The sequence below is a fragment of the Neolamprologus multifasciatus genome, chromosome 1 (assembly GCF_963576455.1).
Source record: "Neolamprologus multifasciatus chromosome 1, fNeoMul1.2, whole genome shotgun sequence".
NCBI classification, from domain to species: Eukaryota; Metazoa; Chordata; class Actinopteri; order Cichliformes; family Cichlidae; genus Neolamprologus; species Neolamprologus multifasciatus.
In genome coordinates this window covers 7,660,943-7,683,636 of record NC_140439.1, presented here as the reverse complement: position 1 = coordinate 7,683,636, position 22,694 = coordinate 7,660,943, and the positions used below count along the sequence as shown (strand labels likewise).

General features: G+C 39.9%; 1 protein-coding gene and 1 long non-coding RNA gene across 3 annotated transcripts in view; both read right to left on the bottom strand.

Moving 5' to 3' along the window:
* LOC146525257 (protein kinase C-binding protein NELL1-like) overlaps positions 1-22,694 on the bottom strand; it is a 788,406-nt gene that overhangs the window by 727,476 nt on the left and 38,236 nt on the right. For both annotated transcript variants that reach the window (XR_014876049.1, XM_085172545.1), the window contains exons 3-4: positions 21,101-21,251; positions 1,636-1,806 (exon numbers count right to left, since the gene is read on the bottom strand). Coding sequence is in view for 1 of the 2 variants with exons in the window: in XM_085172545.1 (XP_085028671.1) it covers positions 1,636-1,806; positions 21,101-21,251 (322 nt within the window). In the remaining variant the exon portion in view is untranslated. The remainder of the gene's footprint in view (positions 1-1,635; positions 1,807-21,100; positions 21,252-22,694) is intronic.
* LOC146525258 (uncharacterized) lies at positions 14,183-21,094 on the bottom strand. The gene is made up of 2 exons (XR_014876105.1): positions 19,533-21,094; positions 14,183-19,485 (listed from the first exon to the last, which is right to left on the bottom strand). It is a non-coding gene; the product is annotated as an uncharacterized LOC146525258 (long non-coding RNA).

The window sequence follows — 22,694 nt, the reverse complement described above, 5'->3', positions numbered from 1 at the left end:
GGTGTTGTTGCTCAGACGAAAGACATCATGAGCTGTGATTGCTACTTTAAAGACATTCTGAAAACTGAGCGGCAGGTGGCTTTAGCTGGCATTGCTGCAGATGACACTGAATTCAGATGAGCAAACAAAGGTAAGAGCTGAAAGTGTCTGCTGATGAGGTGGTGAACCTGACCCAGACACATGGAGTAAGTAGCTTGGTAAGCATGTTGACATTCACACTCTTTCTTGCCTTGACATTACAGTTCCAAATATAGGCCTTCAAACTCCTTGCATGTTTTGGTAAATGAGAAAAAGGGGATCAGTGCAAAGTTAATGTTTGTATTGCTGAATGACCTGATTAAGTACATACATATACATATGTGTATGTATATGTATATACACATATACATATATATACATACATATACATACATATATACATATATATATATATATATATATATATATATATATATATATATATATATATATAGATAGATAGATAGATAGATATACATCTATCAGATTTTCAGAAAACTTGATCTCTGGCCTTGACCTTTTTTTTTTTACTCATTTAAGATGTTTGGCAGATGCACCTGTGCTATGAATTTCAGTATCCTACATCATCTTGTTCTCAAGTTATCACATTCACAAACTTGGGTATCCACACTGCCCACCTGCCTCCCCGGCAGGTTGCCCATCAGCCTTTCACAGCTGAGTGGTAAAAAAGCATTAGTGACTAGACTAAAAATGAGCAGGATTTAGACACAGTCACAGGCACTTGCTCAGACAGTTACGCTAAGTATCAGGCTTCACTTTTATACCACACGCAGCCACAAGCTAATGACTAATAGCACCAAACCAACCCATTCAATTTCACTGTATTAATTACATCAGCCCTGCTCAAAATAACAGCATAAGCAAAACGTTTTGATTCAAATTATGTTTTGATCTTTTTCCATCCAATAACACTCTGATGCCCTCCTTCATCTTCACCAGACTATCATCAGAGAGACAGCCACTGCAGTGATAATTAATTGACAAACTACCAGCCTGATGGGTATAATAGGCATCTGGGAAAAATCAATATTAGAGAGCAATCCTCACGTGCATCGTACCGTCTTTCATCCTCAAGTGGTGACAGAGCATTACCTCCACTCAAATTTAGCCTGCTTGTTGTGTCTAGCAACTGTATTTAAAAAAAGGACAAGTGATGCCTTCATGGGTCTCAGGAGAGAGTGTGAGGGCTGAGAAAGACTGTCACAACTGAAGTGCGTGTTTATAGATCAGCCTCGAGTGTTCTCTTTAGATAAGGGTATTCACTGGCCAATCAATGCGGTGATTATATCATCGGTACCTTCCACTTCATTAAACAACGATGTGAGCTGAAGACACATCCTATACAGAGACACACAGGATGTTATATCAGTATACAGCCTTTCTCTTCATGAGCCTGTCCTTGAATGTTTTACTGTCAGCCATGCTAACACCCTGCTCTCCACAAGGAGAATGCACTGAACAAATATTTACCCTGATAAACACAGGCAGCTCATTAGACATGTCACTTCAAAGGAGCATGGGAAAAATTACTCAGCACAGTCTCTTGTGACAGAGATGTGAAGGTGCTCGAGAGCGGTATGTGTGTGTGTGTGTTACCTGTTACAGTCAACGTGCAGAAGCAGGTGGGAGGCACTGATGGTAAGGGCGATCTTGTGCCACTGGCCATCAGCGAGGCGGTAGGGGAAGGATTCAGAACGTGGCTTGCCTTTGAAGCGGTAGTGATAGCGGATCTCCTCTCTCACCCCGCTGCTTTCCAGCTCAAAGTAGCTGCAGGGGGAGAAGTCACAGGTCACAGATGCTCAGTTTCCTGAACAAAGGAAGGGGAAACTCAAAGAAAACACATTATGTGTACGAGGTTTTATCCAAAAGCAGGTTGGAAGATTTTTCTAAACTTTTGTTTAACAATAAGGATGAAAATGATAAGAATGATATTTTGGACAAAGTGTTACTGAAGGTAAGACTTGAGAAGACATAGCAACAGAAAAGGTAGTTGGAGAGTGGCTCCAATGCAAATATGGCTGGATCACTATCTATTCCAGGGAAATGAGTATGCGACCCAAATATGGCTCTATCAGGCACCAGAACACAGGTGTCTGTGTCGCCCTATCTGAAAGTCTCAGAACTTTCTGAACTGTAGAGAAGGAAATGTATCCATCACCCTGCTCAGTACATAGCAACTCACAACTCACAGCAAAAATACTCCCAAGAGAGTAATTGTGGACTGTAAAAGTCTCAGTTTTCTCTTGCATAGACCATAACACATACCCAGAGTTTAAAACTAAAACTGGGTCAGCAACAAATTCTAAATTTTGGTGTTTCCGAAATGGCAGAGGAGAGTGGACCTTGGGTTGAAATGCGGTTGAAAGATGAACAGATTGCTCGGTGTAACATTAAAGCACAAAGTTCATCTAACAAACAAAGATTGGGGGGGCTTTCTCTCTCAGTTTTACCTACTACCCTCACTTTGCAGTATGACTGCAGGCGTTTAACTTTAGCTCTTCTCTGCACCATGTGTGCTCTACTCTCCACCCTCATCAGGCACGCTAAATTAAGAGCCAACCAGGCACAAACAGCAGCAGCAGCCCAAGAGCCGCAGGCAACAAGTCGTGACATTTCAGCTTCCCTGCGGCTGAAAGTGACCCCAGCTCTGGAACCTCTGGCCTTAAGCACACATACACATTCACACACAGAAAGTACACCACATCTGGCAAACACAGCTCTCTAATATATAACCAAACATAGCCCAGAATGTCACCTATCCCAATATATTCAGAAGCAAAAAAAACACAACCCAAAAAACACAGACTCACACAGGGATCAAGCCAATTCAATACCAAAGCTCGACAGCTCTCATGCATATTTATGAAAAGGGAGAGTGGACCTACTCCACAGAATATCAATCGGAATTACGGGGCAGGAAGAGCTCAGAAGAACTTGACAAAAAAAAGAAAAAGTGTGCACACATACTGTAACTATGTAGACGCAGTGGGTCAAAGTTGAACTGAGAAGTCAATCTATAAACTGAAGAACGCTTAAAAGATTACACTCCTGTATGCTGTAGCTTTAAGGAAGACTGACGCTGCCACCCACATGCAAAGGAGTTTCATGAATGTGTTTTTCTTTTAATGATGTCATTTTGAATCCAAATGACATGCATTTATTTGGTATTAACCAAGGCAACGCTATCTTATCATAAACAAAGTTATGAGAGTTTACTATCACTGTTGTTGGGTTTCAGATTGGCTGTTGCGTGAGTATTGTAATTAAGTCATGAATTGCTTGGCATCAAAAACCCTAATCTTTCTCCCAACACCAACCAAAACCTCAGGCTAATGAAAATGGACTGGCTCTTGTATAGTGCTTTTCTGCTATACAACATGTCTCATTCACCAGTGCATTTATATAAGCCTAACATTTACACACCTTCACACTCTGTTGAATGCATCGGCAGCAACTTTGGGTTCAGTATCTTGCCAAAGGACAACTCAGACCTGCCAAACAAACTGCCAACAATCTTTTATGCCGATGACCTGCTTCACCTCCTGAGCCGAAGCCACCGTATAATGTTAGGTTGTAATTAATTAAATCCAGACGCTTTTCTTTGCAAGCTCCTTTGACTACAATGACCTGGATGACTGAGAACCTTCACAGACACGTTAGGTTGTAATAACAAATGCATCTCAATAAATGTACAAATAAATGAACTAAGTCACTGAAACTTGGTGAAAATAGAAACTAAAATTTATAGAGACTCCATCCCACATAGCAAGCAGGTCTGGCCCAGATCTGGTATCAAGCCGGCACTGCTGGTTGATTTCTGGTATGATAAGACATATGTCATCCAGATATGGGCCAGGCCTGGGATAGATGGCACTGTCTATGTGATGGCATGCAGTATCTGGCTCGATTGTGGTTTGGTTTATGTGGCCAAGACCCATAGAAAACAGGTCCGGCCCGGATCTGGCATCAAGCTGGCACTTCTGACTGACCGGTGTCATGGCAGAGTGTATGTCAACCAGATGTGGGCCAGGTCTGGCAATGATGGCACTATTTATGTTCCTATTTTTCTATTTTAGTTAGATGACCCAAACGCCATTTGCAATACTATACTGCTATAGTAGCCAACGTTTCAAATGCAGGTTTGACAGGTTTGTGAGTGTACACTTTAACCAAAACCTAGTGACGGTTTACTCCTCTTTGCTGGTGGGTGGCTGTAGCTCAGCCAGCAGAGCAGGTCACCTACTGATCGGAAGGTTGGAAGTTCAATCCCTGGCTTCTCCTGCATGTCAAGAGTGTGAATGTAGTCAGGAAGCACTCAGTTTAGAGAAAGTGTGTGATTGGGTGAATATGGCATGTTGTATAGAGCACTTTGAGTAATAAGGGGGAAAGGAAGTGCGCTATAAAATAATCAGTCCATTCACTATCCGAACAGCATTCTGTCATCTTACTTTTGCACTATTATGTTCCGGCACATGTTGTTATTACATGGCTTGATTAAGGTACACATTAGGCTGACATCTGGGCCAGCAGTGTGTTTGCAACTGGTCCGTTGCTGCACTCAACTTACACATGGCCCACATACCGCAAAGAATGCCGCCCTTTTGGTTCAAATTATTTAAATGTCTTATCTTAGAAGTTCCAAACAAATAGAGTACCTTTGTTAAGTTGAATGAAACATTTGAACTGCTGCAACAAAACAAGAAGACAAAGGAAAGGAGACGGTGATGTACATGCTATCTTAGGGTTCAGCTCAAACCTCTTCCACATGGCTAATGATGGCCCATCAACCCCCCACACAGCAGGCTGAGTTAGTGCTAAAACAATTATCACGCAGTAATTTAACAGGCATCATGAGGAAATGTTTTTCTACAACATTAAATTGCATTTCCACACTTCAAGTAGAGACGGCTTCATTACAAACATGTGTGCATGTGTAAGAGACAGGGTAGGGTGGGACTGGAAGGCTGACTTTGTACAGCGTGTCACCTTTTGTGGAATTAAATGAATACATCACTCTAGGCCTACGACGGGCACCAGCCTGACAGCCCGACTCCATCATGCTGCAGGACACGGAGCCACTGATACTTGTCAGCTGGAGAAGAATCATTTGCATTGAACGAGGTGCAAAAAGAGAATGAGAGTGCTCCAGCTTCGCCTCTTTCACTGATGGAAGCCTCGTCTGAGCTTCAAGAGGCCAGAAATCTCTGAACGAGCAGAAATCCTGATTTGACTCATGAAATAATCATCAAAGGCATTAACTCCACTTCACAGTGAGCATTTATTTTATAAAGTATTTAGTTGTAGCTATTGTATTCTCGCATTACAGCATATTTAATGAAGGGGAATAATCTATTGGCAGGCAGTCCATTTGTTATGAGCAGCGCAGGCTGACAGCTAATAAAAATGAGATATCTGTTTTGGTGCTCTCTGTACAAAATATAAAAAATGAGCCTTATCACCATTTAAATGCTTTCTTTTCATTGCTGATCCTTTAATAACCACCATTGTACAAAGCCACTTTTTTTTTAACTAATAGAAACTGCCGTGCTCAAACAGACGCCTAATGTGAGTATGCATAGCTTTCAGCGGAAAAAAAATGTTTGCATATCAAACAAAAGTGAAATCTCGTTGGCAGGAATAGAGGGAGGCTTGTTTTTATTAGAATAAGTTTAGAGTTGATAGTAAAATATTACACATTACAGATGTTGCAGGGAAAAATTAACTTCATGAAACAATTAAAATTTGTTAAGATACTAAAGGGCAAGGCTTAAAACGATCCCAAACTTTGCTTTATAAATTAAAAAAACAAGTACATGCCATGATTGAATAGCTAATAGAGGTACTTTTAGCAGTACTAGCTCAAGTCATTGTTTTCTATATTAGTTTATCAGTTTCTCACATCATTCTGGAGGATTTTTTTCATATAGCAATGCTTCTGTTATTTAAATCAGGTTAAACTCTGAATTTTGAGGGCTATCGCAATACCTCGATTATTTTCTTTTTCAGCAGTTGTGTTTTAGATACAGAAGAGTTCCTGGTTGACTCAATGACTGCAAGATATCCTGGTCTTAAACCTGAAACCTCAAATTGTTAGCCCACCATCACTGTGCTTTACAGTTGGTATGAGGTGTTTGTGATGATATGCTGTGGATTATGGCCAAAATCACCACTTAAGTCCTGGCAACCCTTCCAAAGAACGTCTTCAGTGTTTATCGAAATGCACTGTCGCAGAGTCTGTCAAGAAGTGTCTTATCTCCTGAGACATTCAGCCTTGGGAAAATTGTGTGTTAACATAAGACAAGTTCCAACTTCTGCTTGTATAGTGGTGTTCACGCTTGCTGATGATTAGCTAATCAAGTGCATGCGATTAGCAGCATCTGGCTTTTCTGACCCTCTTTATTTCTATAGCAGTAGGAGTGCACTTAATTTTTCACAGGGACAAAGACTTGCACTTCAAACGTGCACTTCTAAGCAGCATTTTTGTTGTCCTGTGAAAATGAAAAAAAAGCTGTAGGAAAGACATTTTTAATAATTACACTGTAATTCCATAGAAAAAGCTGGAAATTTACCTATTTACAAATCTGTAGAGACATAGAGCAAAATGAATATATTTACCCAGGTAAATATGGGACCGTATACTGATTGACTGCTGAAGCCAAAAACTACACTGCTGAGAGAAAAAGAGACTCAAACAAAGTATTGCATTTGCAGACTACAGAGCTAAGGTGGGACAGCCTAGTGTGTGAGATATTTCTCCCTGGGTTTGCAACAAAAACAAAGAGTCCAGTGATCCATTATTAATTTTGAAAAGAAAAATGCTTTGAACCATATACACTACTGCACAGTGAGAATACTATTTTGTTGGGCTCGCATCTCACTGTCAAGAAAGAAGATCCAGTTATCATTCATATATTCTGATGCCCTGGATGTTGAAGGTAGTGTGAAGAGACACAGATAACATAAAGAAATTATTCTGCACACTGACACATGGCACAAACACTCAGTGATTGAAAGTACTCTTAAAATTTTTTCTCTAGAAATTTCTCATATGCCGAACTGTAAGTTCAGTCCTTGTACAAGGTCATGGTCATCATATCTTAAAACTAACACATGACTTGAATTATCTTAGAGCATATACTGTAAGAGTTTCCCAGTTCTTGTTTGTGGGATCCTGAATTATAATCAGATTTCTTCAACTTCTAAATGTGCAAATTTTCCTTTGCCACGATCATGACAAACAAAATTCGATTTGCCTCCACTGTCCTACAAACTCCAATCGATTTGATTTTCATATTTATCTGTTAAATGTTGTACCACTTAAAAGTTTGTGGTCACGTAAAAACGTGCTCACATTTGTTGGTTTATACAATTTAACACACTACGTTGTCAATAATAAAGAATAATTATTAAAATCATTAATCATTTATTATCTACACAAGTGTACAGCGGCTACAGTGTTCTAATGGCAAGTTGTATTATGTTGAAAGGAAACGTTTGGGAAAACATTTTTGTGTTGGCAGAGTTAGCACGACTCTGGTTCTGATTAAAGAAATTCAAATTCTGCTTTTCAGAATTTGACATTAACGCCAGAATCTGAGACTGATCTGCTGCGTCAGTCTCTATGGGCACTGTGCATACTGCCCTTTTCATGTAGTATTACCAACTGCCTCTGACCAGAATCAAAAGAGAAGCTGGAAACATTGGTGGCTAAAAGAGCAAGAAGACAACTACATCAGTTTGAATTATATAGTATCATATATCATATGCCCCACTGCTCATCATCTAGCACCTTTATTATATGGTACTCATAAGAGACAAGAAAGTAAGTAGAGTCAGAATACTTTAATAATCCCTAAGGAAATTATGTGGTCACAGTTGCTCCAAGGTAAATAATATAATATATTACAAAGTTTACAAAATATAAAAAAAATAGCTCTAATTTATACAAATAGCTCAATTATGAATATCCGGAATATTACAGAGGTGAAATCTATATGACTAGCATTTTATTCCTACTTGTAAAACTTTGTTATTTGTTATTTTTACTGTAGAGCATGTGCAAAAATATGTAACCATTGCAGTGTGTGCAGTGTACTACATGGAGGAGTTGCACAGACAGGAATGATTTCCTGTGTCGTTTAGTGGTGCATTTGGGTAATCTCAGTCTCTCACTGAGCGTGCTCCTGTGACCGGCCAGCACGTCATGGAGTAGGTGGGAGGTATTATCCAGCATTGTCCTTATCTTGGACAACATCTGCCTGCCCAACACCACTTTAAAGGAATCTAGCTCCATCCACACCACATTGCTGCCCTTGCGGATCAGTTTATGATTGCGACCCTCAACCTTGCTGCCCCAGCATACAACAGCATAGAAGATGGCACTGGCCACAACAGACTCGTAAAAAATCCTGAGCATTGGCCGACAGATGTTTAAAGACCTCAGCCGCCTCAGAAAATAGAGACGACTCTGGCCCTTCCTGTAAAGGGCAGTGGTGCTTTTAACCCAGTCCAGGTTATTGTCTATGTGTAATCCAAGGTATTTGTAGTATTCGAAACAGGGGTCACAGATTTCCTGGTCCTCCTAAAGTCTATATATATATATTAGGGGTGCAACGATACTCGTATCGATATTGAACCGTTCGATACAGTGCTTTCGGTTCGGTACGCATATGTATCGAACAATACAACATTTTTAATTTATTTTATCAACTTTCCTTCTGACGGTGCTGTCTGTGTTGAGCGCTCAGTGGATCTGCGCTTGACAGTGCAGCCTAGGCAGAGTAGTCGAACACAGATTCACTGAGCGCAGGGCAAGCTAGCAGACAGAAGTTAAGCTCTCCTTGCAACATGGCAAATTGAACCTCCCCCACCCTCATTCAGATCTGGCGTTTGGAACTATTTTGGTTTTCATGTGATGTATGACCCTGAAGGTAAGCGTGTCATGGACTAAAGTAAAACAGTATGTTGGATGTGCCAGCAATGCTCAATTACATGGGTGGGAACTAGTGTGTTAGCGCAGTTAGCTCGTTAACGTGTTGGCCGTCCAGCCCCACGCACGGGGCAATCCGCGGTAGCTCATTAACGGAGATTTGCCGTGTTGTGGCGTTAACCTCATTTCAGATTAACGCTGACAGCACTAGTGGGAACACAACGAATATGACTGCACATTTACGCCGACATCATCCTAGTGCAAAGACAAGTGGAAGCAGAGAAAAACAACAAGCAGGCATGCTACAAACTTTACCGGAGTCAGCGGTTAGCACATGATTCTCCTTATGGGGACCTGATATGTTTAATATGCTGCTGAGAATATAGCCCAGAAGAAGCGTATATTATAGCTTTTATTTTGGAAAGAGCCATTCCTCTGTAATAAACTCTCTTTTCCAAAGATGAGTGATTCCTCAATCAGATACAGGGCTCGCAAAATCGCTAGCCCGACGTCCCGGGGCTAGCGATTTTTCCAGTCGGGCTGCCCTGCCCTGCCCGTCGGCCTATCGTAGGAAGGAAAAATATATGTCAATGCTTTTGCATTCTTTCGGAAATGTAGCTGGGTAATTATGTCATTGGCATTGGTGAGCCACTGTGAATATGTGACATATTAAAATCGCGTTTGAATTTGCGCTTGTTTTTTGCTTTCACTTTGCAATCGCGCGAACTGTGTATAGAGAGCGACAGTACTGATTGGTGAGTGATGATAATTTGCGCACCAATTCCTCTGACATCATCTTATCAATCGTTAGCTTACTATGCAAACATGACAAGTGAAATCTCCTGCAGCAAGCTTAAACGTGTGAGAGGTTGATCGCGCAGAGAATCGCTGAGCGTTGTGTGAGTGCGTGTGTAAAAGCAGCAGGATATATATTTTAGTTCTGCTGAGCCAAATAAGACAGGTCAGGGTGAAGAAGTGACAGCCAAAGAAAAGCTTACCACAAAACGGAAACGTTATGACAAATCAGACTATAAGGCAAAAAGAAAGTGCAGCTTTATGGTTTCATGGACAAAAGAATTTCTGTGGCTGCAATATGACGAGCTACATAACCAGGGCTGCACATAAGTGGTCCTCAGGTGCGTATTCGCTGTCAAAATAAAAAACGCGCACAAGATAAGAAGTTGCAACGCGTGTTTGCATACATAAGATTTTCAGGAGGAGGACAGACATTTGTTTAGAACTCTTAAAGATGTTGAAGAAGCTCCTTTAAGCAGTTACTTTGGTGTTCCTCCACCTCCAAAGAAATGTCAGAAGGAGTCCAAACCACAAAAGAAGCGCGTATTCTCGGACAAGTGGTTGCAGGAGGTGAGCTGGCTTCAAACAAATGATGAACGCACAGAGATGTGGTGCAGAATGTGCTGTGAAAATTTAATAAATGACAAATTAATAAAAAGGCATGAACATTTTTTTTGTATCGAAAAAATATCAAACCGTGACACCAAAGTATCGAACCGAACCGAACCGTGAATTTTGTGTATCGTTGCACCCCTAATATATATATATATATATATATATATATATATATATATATATATATATATACTGCTGGATGAAAACTTTGTTGTTTCTATTTTGATTATTGAGCTTAGAAGTATCAGAATAAAGTATTTCTTTTTGTAGATTTTGTTTGTTTGATGTAGATCTATTTTAAGTTTTTACACTAAAAGCAAACCCTCGAAGATTTATGCTCCAGATATGTAATTAACCAAAATGTATTGATTCTTCAGTGCATACATTATTAGCATGACAGTTTTCAGTTGTGCTAACATGATCAACGAGTCTTAACGCGATAATATTGCATAAGGTAACAAAATGTGCTACTTGAACACAGGATTCTAAATTCATATCACAATAAAAATCATCAAAGATTAATGATTTCAACAGTCACTAACAGGATTTATTATTAATGCAATCAGAATTCGATTTTTATTATTTTTTTGAAAACTTACTTTCAAGAATGAGTACCCTCCTAAACATTTGACTGGTATGATTTGGCACAGCCATTTAATAATAATATGATTACGCACATTACTACAGCAAAATAATTAGCAAGCTACGTAAATCAAATTTTTTCAAATGCATGAAAAAAAGGTGAAAAAATGTAAATGTGGGTGTGGTTGTTTTCCAGACTATGTTCGGTTGTTAGCAGCTGCCAGACAACCAGCAGAAACTCCAGGATGTCAACGGATGCAACAATCATAAACCGTCATATCAGTTTTCAAACTCTTAGCCTAACAAGGCAGCAAATGGACAAATAATTCCTTAAGTGGAAACTGCTGACTTTTGACTGAATAGTCAAAGTGATAAGTGGTGGTATGAGTGTTAATGGGGGATATAACACTTAATACCAGTACAAATTCCTCTAGCATGTTTTTCTATAGTATTATGAGTCTGCTAAGACCAGAGGAGACGGTGGTTCAAACTACTATGTGATAAATAAACAGCCACACTGGCAGGGTTGCAGGCTGTATCTCCTGAGATGGAGATTGTGGGCTGTAGAAAGTCTCGGAAGTGCTGTGACAGCTGTGGGCGGAAGCTGTTGAGGTGACAAGTGTTCTTTATCAAAATCCAGTGGCATTGTCTGTGGGAGAAAAGTTTTGGAAATGAATGGCTGCCAGAGAGTTCTGGGTTAGCTGTATATCATCCTGCCCTTTTTCTTCACCTCCAGTGTCATGCAGCTATTTCATAGAAGGCAGATGACAGCCAATTATCTGCTATATAGGAAGGTCAGCACTCTGGAGCTTGTCCATAGAACCGGAGGAGAAGGAGGTAAAGCAGATATGACGATGGCAAAGCACGCCGATGCCTTCTCTACTGACCTGTAAAGTATGACCAGGATTGGTTGCAAGGCGTTGTGCTTCAGTTGCCACAAGAAGGCTATGCTTGATTGGAGATTGTGGATTTAGCAAATGTTGCCATCAGGTCAGAGGGTGGTAGTGGAAAGGTGCACAGCTTGAGCTATATAGATCAATGGGATGTGATGTGAAAGAAGAAATCAATTCTCATTTTCACAGTTTGGAGTGTGTTCAGCATGACATTAATACCAGCCAAGCGCTGTGTGAGGCAGGCCACCTCAGGTTTGTTATAATAAGGGTGACGACGATGTCAGGTCTAAACAGTCAATGAATCGTTTGACTACAGGATGTAGTGGAGTGAATAAAACATAAACAGAGGGGAGCGTCTGCCAAAAATTAAAAATATGCCTCATGAATGGCTTTCCCTGAATTTATTATTAATATTTTGTTTTACTTTGGGCACCAGATTTCTTTGACTCAGCAAATATCGTAGCCCAAGATGTGCCTCTTTCCCTTTCATGGCCCCTGGTGGTACTATGCTATATTGATTCCTCCCACCTCCACCCCCCAGTTTTCTAGTAGTGTTGGAGAAATCAATACAACAAAGTATCAAGATATTTTGCATGGCAATATTTTATCGATATAGGGATATCAAATGTTGTCATCTTATCAAAACTGCTCATACAAATTGAACTTTTTAGTGCTACAATAATATGTACATAAGCTACAGTTATTATAGAACGAAGGTGGTATTGTAATGCGGCATCTCTGGCGATTCCAGTCTTCTTTTGCCACACATAGTCATAGAGACAAACTGCTTCAAACTTCAAACTAATAGCAACCACAGATGTTCCTGGGAAGTTTGAGAGAGACTCCCAATAAGAATGTCTTTTGCTGCTAGAAAGCAACCGCTGTGCTATGTGAGTAATTTGTTTTCCTGAGGGACTCACGCTATCGAGGCTGCTTCCCTGCAGGCTTCTTAGCCAGACAGGGAGCGGCACTGCCCAATGACATGTTTCGTTTTCAAAGGCGGCATCACAGAAATGAGAGCAGCAGCTGAGAAAACCAAATGTTGATGTCAAAACTATCTTGAGAATATAGGAGCTTTGATGTATGACTTAGTTTTGATGCCTTAATGCTCTGCCTGAAAACCACATCATCCAAGTTGAGCATTATTTTCTGGTAAACCTCAGTCACTGCTGTATGAGTGTGCAGTCCTGCCACTATCAGAAACAACACTTCATGTGCGTGCGTGTCATCATTCTGTCTGTAAACATAATAGCCCAAAATGTTTTTTTATTAATTCTGATGAAACTTTGTAGGGGTTCAGAGTGGGGTCATGTTAACAATCCATTAAAATTTGTCTTACGTCCACGAAGGTCTTCAAGGTCAACTTAATGATTTGTTGGTCAAAAATGGACAAAAAGCTTTAGAACTTTGAAACTATGATTATTACAAGTGTGCTCTTTGTTAAAAATACATATTAAAATACCATTTGACCTCTGGCTTTATTTAAGGTCAATAGATTCATCTGAAGGTTAAAGTGATAATAATCACTTTTAACACTTTTTGGCTCTTTTTAAATGTACTTTAAGTACTTAGTCTTTAGTTGTTTTTTTTTATTTTCCCTGTTGGCAGATGTGAAATGCAAAGTGAGGTCAGAAGTCAAACGTAACATGTAGTGTGATATTTAGAATCCCCGCATATCATTCCTAATATGCTTTCAAGACCTACAATGGCAATAACAAACATAGTTTAAATAGTTTCATACAGCATTATTATCATTTTGACCTACAGCTTAATCTGCTGGCCTTAAAGGAGAGTACAGAGATCAAATGTGACAGGAAATGTTAAGTCATTTAGTATCTTTCTACATGCTGACAAAAAACAACCACACTTATGAGAATCATAGTTTTTAAGTTATTAGGCTTATTGTCAATTTTCAAGAAATAAAATGACCTTGAAGACCTTGGTGGATGTAAGCCATGATACCATGATCCCACTACAAAATCTATGAGAGAATCTATCATGTTTACAAACTTAATGGCATGCACACACAAACAAATATTTATATTTAAATTATATATTTAAAATGCCTTTAAACATGGCAAATAACAAAAGCCTCCAGTTCAGTGGCATCAACGTGTCTTGTAGAGCAGCGGTCTCAAACCCTCGGGCCACGGCCGGTACCAGTCCGTGAGTCGTTTGGTACCAAACCACGAGTGTTGAGGCTCGGGTGTGAAATTTGTGGTTTTCAGGGTTTTTATCATTATTTTTTTTAATCGTTTTTAACGTTAGCTCGGTTTCCCTGGGTCTTTTCCCGTGTGTTATGAATAAATCCTTTTTTTGGTACCGGTACTGGTTTTATTTTGTTGTATTTATCCGCGACACCTTAAAGGCCGGTCCGTGAAAATATTGTCAGACATAAACCGGTCCATGGTGCAAAAAAGGTTGGGGACCGCTGCTGTGGAGAATCACTCACCTTACAATGCTGCCAGGATGAAAGCTTTCAAAGTACGGACAGCTCCATGTATTTTGATGTAGCTCTAGAAGAATTTACTCATCATTAAAGCAAAAGTAACTTCTACATAGCTAGCCTAAACAAACTACCCCACGTAAATCTGGCATTTTGGTGACTCTCTCTGACCTTTACAGTTTACAGCCAGAAAAGATCTGGTAGTATTATTATTTTTTCTTTCTTTGGTAATATTATTTTTTTACATTAATGTCATGGCAACAGTAAAGTTGACTGAGTATTTTTCTGATGTCAGGTAAATCATTCCTACAGTTTAAATGAGTCACTGCTGACAGCCTGGATTGCAGTGGAGAAGAATGGATTGGTGGAATTTGAGATGTAAGCCAGTGTTAAGACAGGTGTGCTCACATGTTGGTGTCACATTCAAAAGAAGGCTGGAGGGCAAAGGACTGCAGTACTGTTTTTGCCCACCAGTTAGGCGTGTCCCAATAGCACTGACGTCACGCAAAAACTATGGATTGAACGTGTACAGAACGCCAAATAACTGCCACTTTGAAAATGTTTGCGACAGGAACTTTGTAGCCCTTCTGATGCACTTTAAGGTGTAAAAATAGTAATCCAGTAGGATCCAGTACTGTTCACATAATAAGCACACTGTTCTACATTTGATATCAAGATCTAGAAAGTATCTATTAAGTCAAGACAAAGCCAAAGACAGCATTTGTACTGTATTGCACACCTTTAAAGCAAACCCTGCAAGGGAGTGCACTTTCTAGAATAATCTAGGGAGTTCATTGAGGAAACTGGCATCTGTCGGAGGTGAGAGGCCATGCCTCATGCTCAGCGCTGCTCCACTGGGGAGATCAGGAGTTCAGGATTGCAGCCAGCAGGTTATTCTTCTTCAACATTCAAACACAAATCCCATTTCATGGCAAAACAAGCTTCTGTGGATCAAACTATAGCACGAAATAAACAGGATCATTTTAGGATCATCTGGCAGGGAAAGACGAAACCAAATTGTCAGTGGCAGTTTTAAATGGTAAATGGTAAATGGACTGATTCTTATATAGCGCTTTTCTACTCTCTCGGAGCACTCAAAGCGCTCTATACAACATGCCACATTCACCCAATCACACCCAATTCTCACAAGCACTTTATCTATACTTAGTGCTATTTAACTACATTCACACACATTCATACTCCGATGGATGCATCGGAGAGCAACTTGGGGTTAGTATCTTGCCCAAGGATACTTGACATGCAGACTGGAGGAGCCAAGGATTGAACCACCAACCTTCCGATCAGTAGGTGACCTGCTCTACCTCCTGAGCTACAGCCACCCATTTTACCAAGTAATGATGATTAATAATTTTGTTTTGTCAATATGCCATCTGACCTGCTTTTCAAAGGTATAAGTTATAGAGAATCAGATGCTATGAATTAATTTTCTTAAGCTCAAATTTATTTTAACACAACGTACGAAAACAAAATGAACAACATTAACATTTTTCTTCCAATAATAGAGATTGAAGTATTTAGAACTGCTAACAAGTCATGAGGTGGATAACAGTCAATGTGGGTATTGGTACAACTGTCTTATAAAAGAAATCTTCCATTGCCTTTGGGTTTAGGCAGGGTTTTTCTATTCTACACATGACCTGTACTTTTACTAAGGCACGGGAGACTGAAATGTTCACCTTTACACCTGTGCAAAGGAACTTTGTAAGCAAGGAATTTTAAAATATCCATAAATATGCTGACTCCTGTTAAAACGTTTGACAGACGTCAGCATCTAAAAATCGTGGAGAGCCAATTTATCGCTCCTGTGTTCAAGTAACTGCTGATATAAATAGAATTCAGCAGTGGGCCAGGCACTTTCTGCATCCAGCTTCCCTGCACTCACCAACATTCACAAACTTTTACCAGGAAGCCAAGCTTAACAAGTCCCTCTTCTTCCCCAGCATGTTTCTTAAAAGAGAAGAACCTGTGAGTGCTTATGAAGTGAGGCGCTGAGGGAGAGGCAGACCTGTAGAGTTACAAAAGGGCAGGCAGATGAACAGAGCAGCTGAGCATCTTTGAGTGCACAGGTGGGAAGAGCAGTGGAGAGACCAGGCTTTGAGTTACTTCATCACAGAACTATTGCCACTTGCTGACAATAAGAGCGTTACTGGTACCCAGAAAACTGCTGTCTAGGCAGAAATGGGATTCTTTTGTTCTATTCAGTCTAGTGGAGCAGCAATAAACCTTTCTCCCCATTCCCCAGTGCTGGGTGCAAGAAAAAAAAACAACTTTTTTTGCTTTAGCACAGGCCACCGAGAAATGCTTGCATTCAGAAGACGTTTTCACTTTGAGGATGAGGACAGCGGAGGAGGAGAGGAGGGGCGAGAGAAAGGATATTATCATATCAGGAAAGCAGAGTTAGCAGAGTCAGTGGGAGGGAGGAAAGACAGGACCGTTTGATTGTGCAGGGAGAAAGATGAAGAAGGAAAGGAAAGACAGAGCGATAGAGAAGGAATGTCTGATTGGATTTGGCTGAGCCATAGAGCTACAGTGGCTGTGTGTTAGGTGGCTGAATGGGAGACTTGTGTTATAATGGGAAAGAATGGCCATCGGCGGAGGGCTAATAGGGCCTTCAGAGAGGATTCAGAGGTTCAGAACAAATCCTCAGTCACAATGGAGCACAGGTCTGCACCAAGCCAGTCAAGGCTGCGCCCATCTCAACAAATTTAATTACGCTCACAGTGTGGCGGTCTCTCTCCGAAAACAACTCGTCTCAAAATAACTTCATCCTGCTGTGGCTTAGCTGGGCTAGATTTGCATCTAAATCTCTCTCTTGCAATACCTCACAATGCACAATATATGAAGAAAAATGACTGAAAGTCAGTTAAACGGTTTGGTGGTAGTGGTGAAGAAACATTTATAACTATACTATGTCTGAATGTTACATAATGAGTTTCATCCAAAATTACAGGAATGAAAGTCTTGCTATGCTAATAATGCTAGCTGTATGGTAATACTATCTAGCTACATAGGCATGCTTTAAAGGCATAAAGCCCTGGATGGCCTTAAATTTTTTTCTTTTAAATTTGAACAAAACTGGAGTTAAGGTAATTTAAGTCCCTAAAAACCTCAGAAACATGGTGTTTAACCAGGCACTTTCTCTGAATGGCATTACCTCGTCTTCCTTGGAGTCATTTTTGACCAGGATATGCCCTTCAACATGCAAATGAAACAAATATGTAGGACTGCTTTCTTACATCTGTGCAAAATTGCCAAAATTACAAAATCTCTCTAGCGTGCTTAAAAGTCACTCCATGTTATTTTATCTTCATTGTATCACCGTGTATAGTCAGATTGCAAAAATGGCTGTTGATAACCATCAAACAAATGAATAATAAATTATTTTTTTAAGTAATGTGATGCAGGAACTATTGGCACTGTTTGATGAAACACAACACATTCCAGTGACCTAAAAGACTTTGATAATCCTGGTACCAATCCTGGTACACTAAGTCTCATCCAGATTGATTAAGGTGGAGTTAGGAAGCAGACATATGCTACAATCACAGTAAGGTATTCTGAAAAGCCTTCAGTTGACCTAATATGCTGCATTCAGAGTGCTGACAGGGACTAGAAACAGAGCTTAACTCTCCCATATTGGCCTCTCCCTTCATTGGTTCCCTATTTTATCCAGAATCAAATGTAAAATCATTTTTCTAACATACAAGGTCTTAAATAATCAGGACCCATCTTATTTTACAGACACGATAGTATCATATCATCCTAGTAGAGCTATTTGTTCTCAGACTGCAGGCTTACTTGTGGTTCCTAGGGTATTTAAAAGTAGAATGGGAGGCACCTCTTCTGTGGAACCAGCTCCCAGTTTGGATTCAGGAAAAATACACCCTCTCTACTTTTAATATTAGGCTCAAAACCTTCTTTTTTGATCAAGCTTATAGTTAGGGCTGGATCAAGGGACCCCTAAGCATCTCTTAGTTTTACTGTTATATGCTTAGGCTGCTGGGGGCCTTCCCATGATGCATTGAGCACTTCTGTTCCACTCCCATCCTTTCACTCCCCGCATGTTTATACACTACTACTGTATGGCATTAAATTTCTCCCATAGTTCATGTTTTGTCCTGTCTCCCTATGGTCTCTTCTCTCATCTGTTTTCCCCTTAACTCCCAACCGGCAGATAGCTGCCCCCTTCCTGGTTCTGCTGGAGCTCTTTCTAACACTGCAGGTACTGTACCTAAGGTGCTATTCAATATAACACACTTTAAGCAACTACTGTTATGACTTGGCACTAAATAAAACTGAATTGAACTGAACTGAAATTTTTAAGAAATCGGTATAATGCCTGCCTGATCTGTTTCTGTCCAGAAGCAGTATCTTCGTTACTGCGTAATAAAGTGTGTTCATGGATCTCACTGTGAACAGACAATTCAAAACCCGCCAAAGACATAGAGGTGATGCACAATGAAACACATCTGACTTAAAGTAGGTTTTGACTAAATCCAACTAAACCTTAGACACAGCACTAGAAGACATGGAATAGTAAAAAGTCAAGAATAAGTTGAAATGGATGTGGAAGGAACAGTGAAAGCTAGTATAGAAATAGAGGTTTGGGAATACAGACCAACTGGCAACTTTTGATGCCGATAATAAATTATGTACTTTAGTGTTTGGGTTGGAAGACTGTTCTAAATCTGGTAAAACAACACATATGTGTAAATGCAGTTACAACATTAATTCTTGGTGGGACAGCCCTATCCTGAACATTTTTAGTGCAATATACACTATGAGTGGCTTAGCAATTAGTATATCTAACTGGGTGTGTTTGAGTGTGGCTGAGGGCCTTTAATGCAACATTTGCTTAGTCCCAGCACTCCTCAGGGTTACATATGTTGCATAGAGCATGTCATTGTGCCTGAAGGAGGAGGGCAGTACAGTCATCTGGCCCCATTTAGCTTTGCTTGCTGTTGTTCGGCCAACCCACTGTGCAGCAATTATGCCTGAAGGTAATGTGAGAAAAAAAGTGAGAAAGAGAGAGAAGAAGAGGGACTAAAAAGGAACTCTAAGGGTCACCTTTAAATCACAGTAGGGGGCAGCGCATTTCTATTCCAGTGTGGATCATATACAGTACAACATGCTTGAAGAAATAAGTACACAGGCACTGACATACACTGCAATATACTTAGGCTGAGTACTCAAAATAGATGTCCTGAAGAACTCATTCTTTACTTCCATGCATTGAAGCTTTAAACCAAAGCTTATATCACCAGCCAATTTAAGATCATGTTGCCTATATGGAAAGGAATGCATTGAATGGATGCAATATCTTGGGTTAACATGAATGCAACATTTAATGTTGTAACCATTAAGGATAGAACTTAAATGCTTGGACCTCACAATTATTGAAGCAGTGTGGGATAATCTTAAGACAGAAAAGAACAAAAGGCAGACAACATCCAAAGAAGAACTTTAAATATCCTTCAAGAAGCCTCGGGAACTATTCCAGACAATTCCTATTTAAGGAAATTAAAGTAAAGCTCAACCAAAGAGAGTTCAGGCAGTGTGAAAGAATAAAGGTGTTAGGACTGTACAACTTCTGTTTTCCCCTGTATACTGTATTTTCATGTATGTTTACGCCTATTTTTACAAAAATCACTACATCAATGTGGGACAGCTGTGGATCATCTGGAAGAGTAGGTCGTCTACCAGTTGCCGGATGAATCCCCAGCTCAAGTCATAATTTCCCTAGGCAAGATACTGATCCTAAGTTTTTTTTTACCAAATATCTTGAGGATCACACATACACTGCTTTTTTGAAAAGATTAGAACTGGGTAAATGAGACTTTCACTAGTGCTGAAAACTAAAAAGAAAGCCACTATATAAGTACCAGTCAATTTTCCTAGCAAAATATAAAGAAACGGGACACGGCTCAAGAGCTTTGCATAGCGCTGTACATCTATTAAAACTTTTCAGCAACAGTATGTCTTGTTTGCCTTGTTTTAGAGGACCAGCTCAACTTCACTCTCCCATTGTGTGCAATTTTGCCCTCGTATTGATCCTCAGCAAGAAATTATAATTTCTCCCTCGCATGCTCACTTGGACGACATGTTTTACAGAACTTTAAGGCTTTTACCTTTAGAGCACAGGAGGAAAATCATTGTCGCCTGCCCTTTACAAACAACTCATAGCTTCTCTGAGGGCCACAGGGTGATCTCACTGCTGCCACTCACTGACATCTTACATCGCCTTCAGGGACAAACCTTACAATCCACTGCCAGGAATTCATTAACAACTAAGAAGCCATTAGAAATATTCCCACATTTTGTCAGGAAAAACAATCAGCTTTTTCCCATACTGGTAGTTCACAGCAGCTCAATTACAAGGCCATATGTTCCACGTTTGTATATGGTTGTTTATGCAGCATTGTGTGAAAGAAGGGGTTTGGGGATTTTTTTTTTTTTGCATTTTTCTATTTCTTTATACCTCACAGTTATCTTATGAACACTGAACACGGAACGTTATCTTTCTGTCCATAGTGTACTGGTTGAAGGGCTCTATTATTCCAGTGACTGGCCTCCCATCATGCTCTGGCTTACACTGGTAATGCTGTAATAGTACACTGCTCTTTAATTTACTCATCAACAGCCTCCTGCAAACAGCTAAGAGTAAGATGATAAATCCAGTCTAGGCTTAATTTAAAACGAGCACGCTCTGTACTCCATGGAAGAAAAGTTATACAGAAAAGCAGCCATGGGCCAAAATGAAGAGGATTACAGCTGGATTACCTGTGTTCTGACTCGTGGATGGAGAATATGACTCCTGACGTGGAGGACTTCTGCTGGATGGAGGCCAAGAAGGTAAACTCACTTTTACTCCTGAACAGCTGTACCACTTTTTCTGTGATGTGTGCCGGGGCGTGAACTGCTCTCCCAACATCTGAAGGAAGAAAATGAAATGGAAAGAAATCATGAGCTTGTGTCAACTCTTTTCACATGCGATGTGCCGTCTGCCTCCTCCGTGCACACTTGGCAAAAGTGCAAGCAACATATTAAGTGAGCTAATCACACATGGCGAAACACAAAGTAACACCTTTACACTTTGAAATATCTCTGAAACTGCTTTGGCAGTTCTGTCTGGCAAAAAAAAAAAAAAATCTGTTGATGCCAGCAGGCTTCATCCACAGCTTCATACGCATGCTTAGACAGCAAACTTTGCATAGATGTGTGTGTGCATCTGTGATATAAAGGAACTTTATGTTTCCTTAAAGACAGAAAGATAAAGGATAACCAGCAAAACTCTACATTTTCCCTTGGCATATCCACTTGCATTCGGGTAGCGCTCTTCCCTACAAGTTCATAGTTTGAATAAATATAACTATACTAATTTCTAATCTCGGTCTCATAGTAATTGTGATTTAAACTTATTTATGTAAGTTTAAATCATAGTCTCTTTCATCCCTAAATAACAGCTGTACCGAAGGGGAGAAAACCTAAGTGAAAAAACATGACCAGTTACAAAAAAGTCAAGAACATGTCAGCACGCCTTAAACTCTTCAATAGACTTTTATTGCTATCGTACATCAAGGATTTCCCATGTTAGCGCTGTTAGCATGGGGATATAGTCACTGACCTACCAACATTTTAAATACTGCATTTGCAAAAAGGACTGAACTCTCTGTTTTATCATTAACGCCATGTTGGTAGATTTCAAACATTTGCAGACATTATTTGCAGCTTTATACTGTTTACAGCAGCAGTACATTTTAATGTATGTAAAATTATTGGAACTCTAAACAACACTGGGTTTAAAGACACTAAGCTACTAGCAGCTATAGCTTATTGTAGAATTAGCAAGTCTGAACCTGTAATAAAAATCAAAAACGTCAAAATGGGACACTGCCAGGATCCAAATCATTTTTATTCGGCAGAGTCAGGCACACTGGTCTTCACACTTTAGACACTGTATTCCACCTGGAAAAGCAAACAGTGTCAAGTTTTAAGAAAGCTGTTGTGTGTTCACATCTTAGTGTGCAGCATCTGGCTTTGTCCTTGCTTGTAGTTTTTGTATTTGTTGTTTATAGAAATAAACCTAAATGTATATGTCTAATGAGGTTCACTATAGTCAAAAGAAGATTCATATTCTGTCTGCAGTCATTCACCTTTAATAATAATAATAATAATAATAATAATGGATTGCATTTATATAGCACTTTTTCGGGACCCCTCAAAGCGCTTTACAATTCCACTATTCATTCACTCTCACATTCATACACTGGTGAAGGTAGCTACAGTTGTAGCCACAGCTGCCCTGCCTTTAGTGGCACAGCTTTGTGCCACCAAAGATAAATGACAGACCCCCTTTCTTTTTAGAACAAAACAT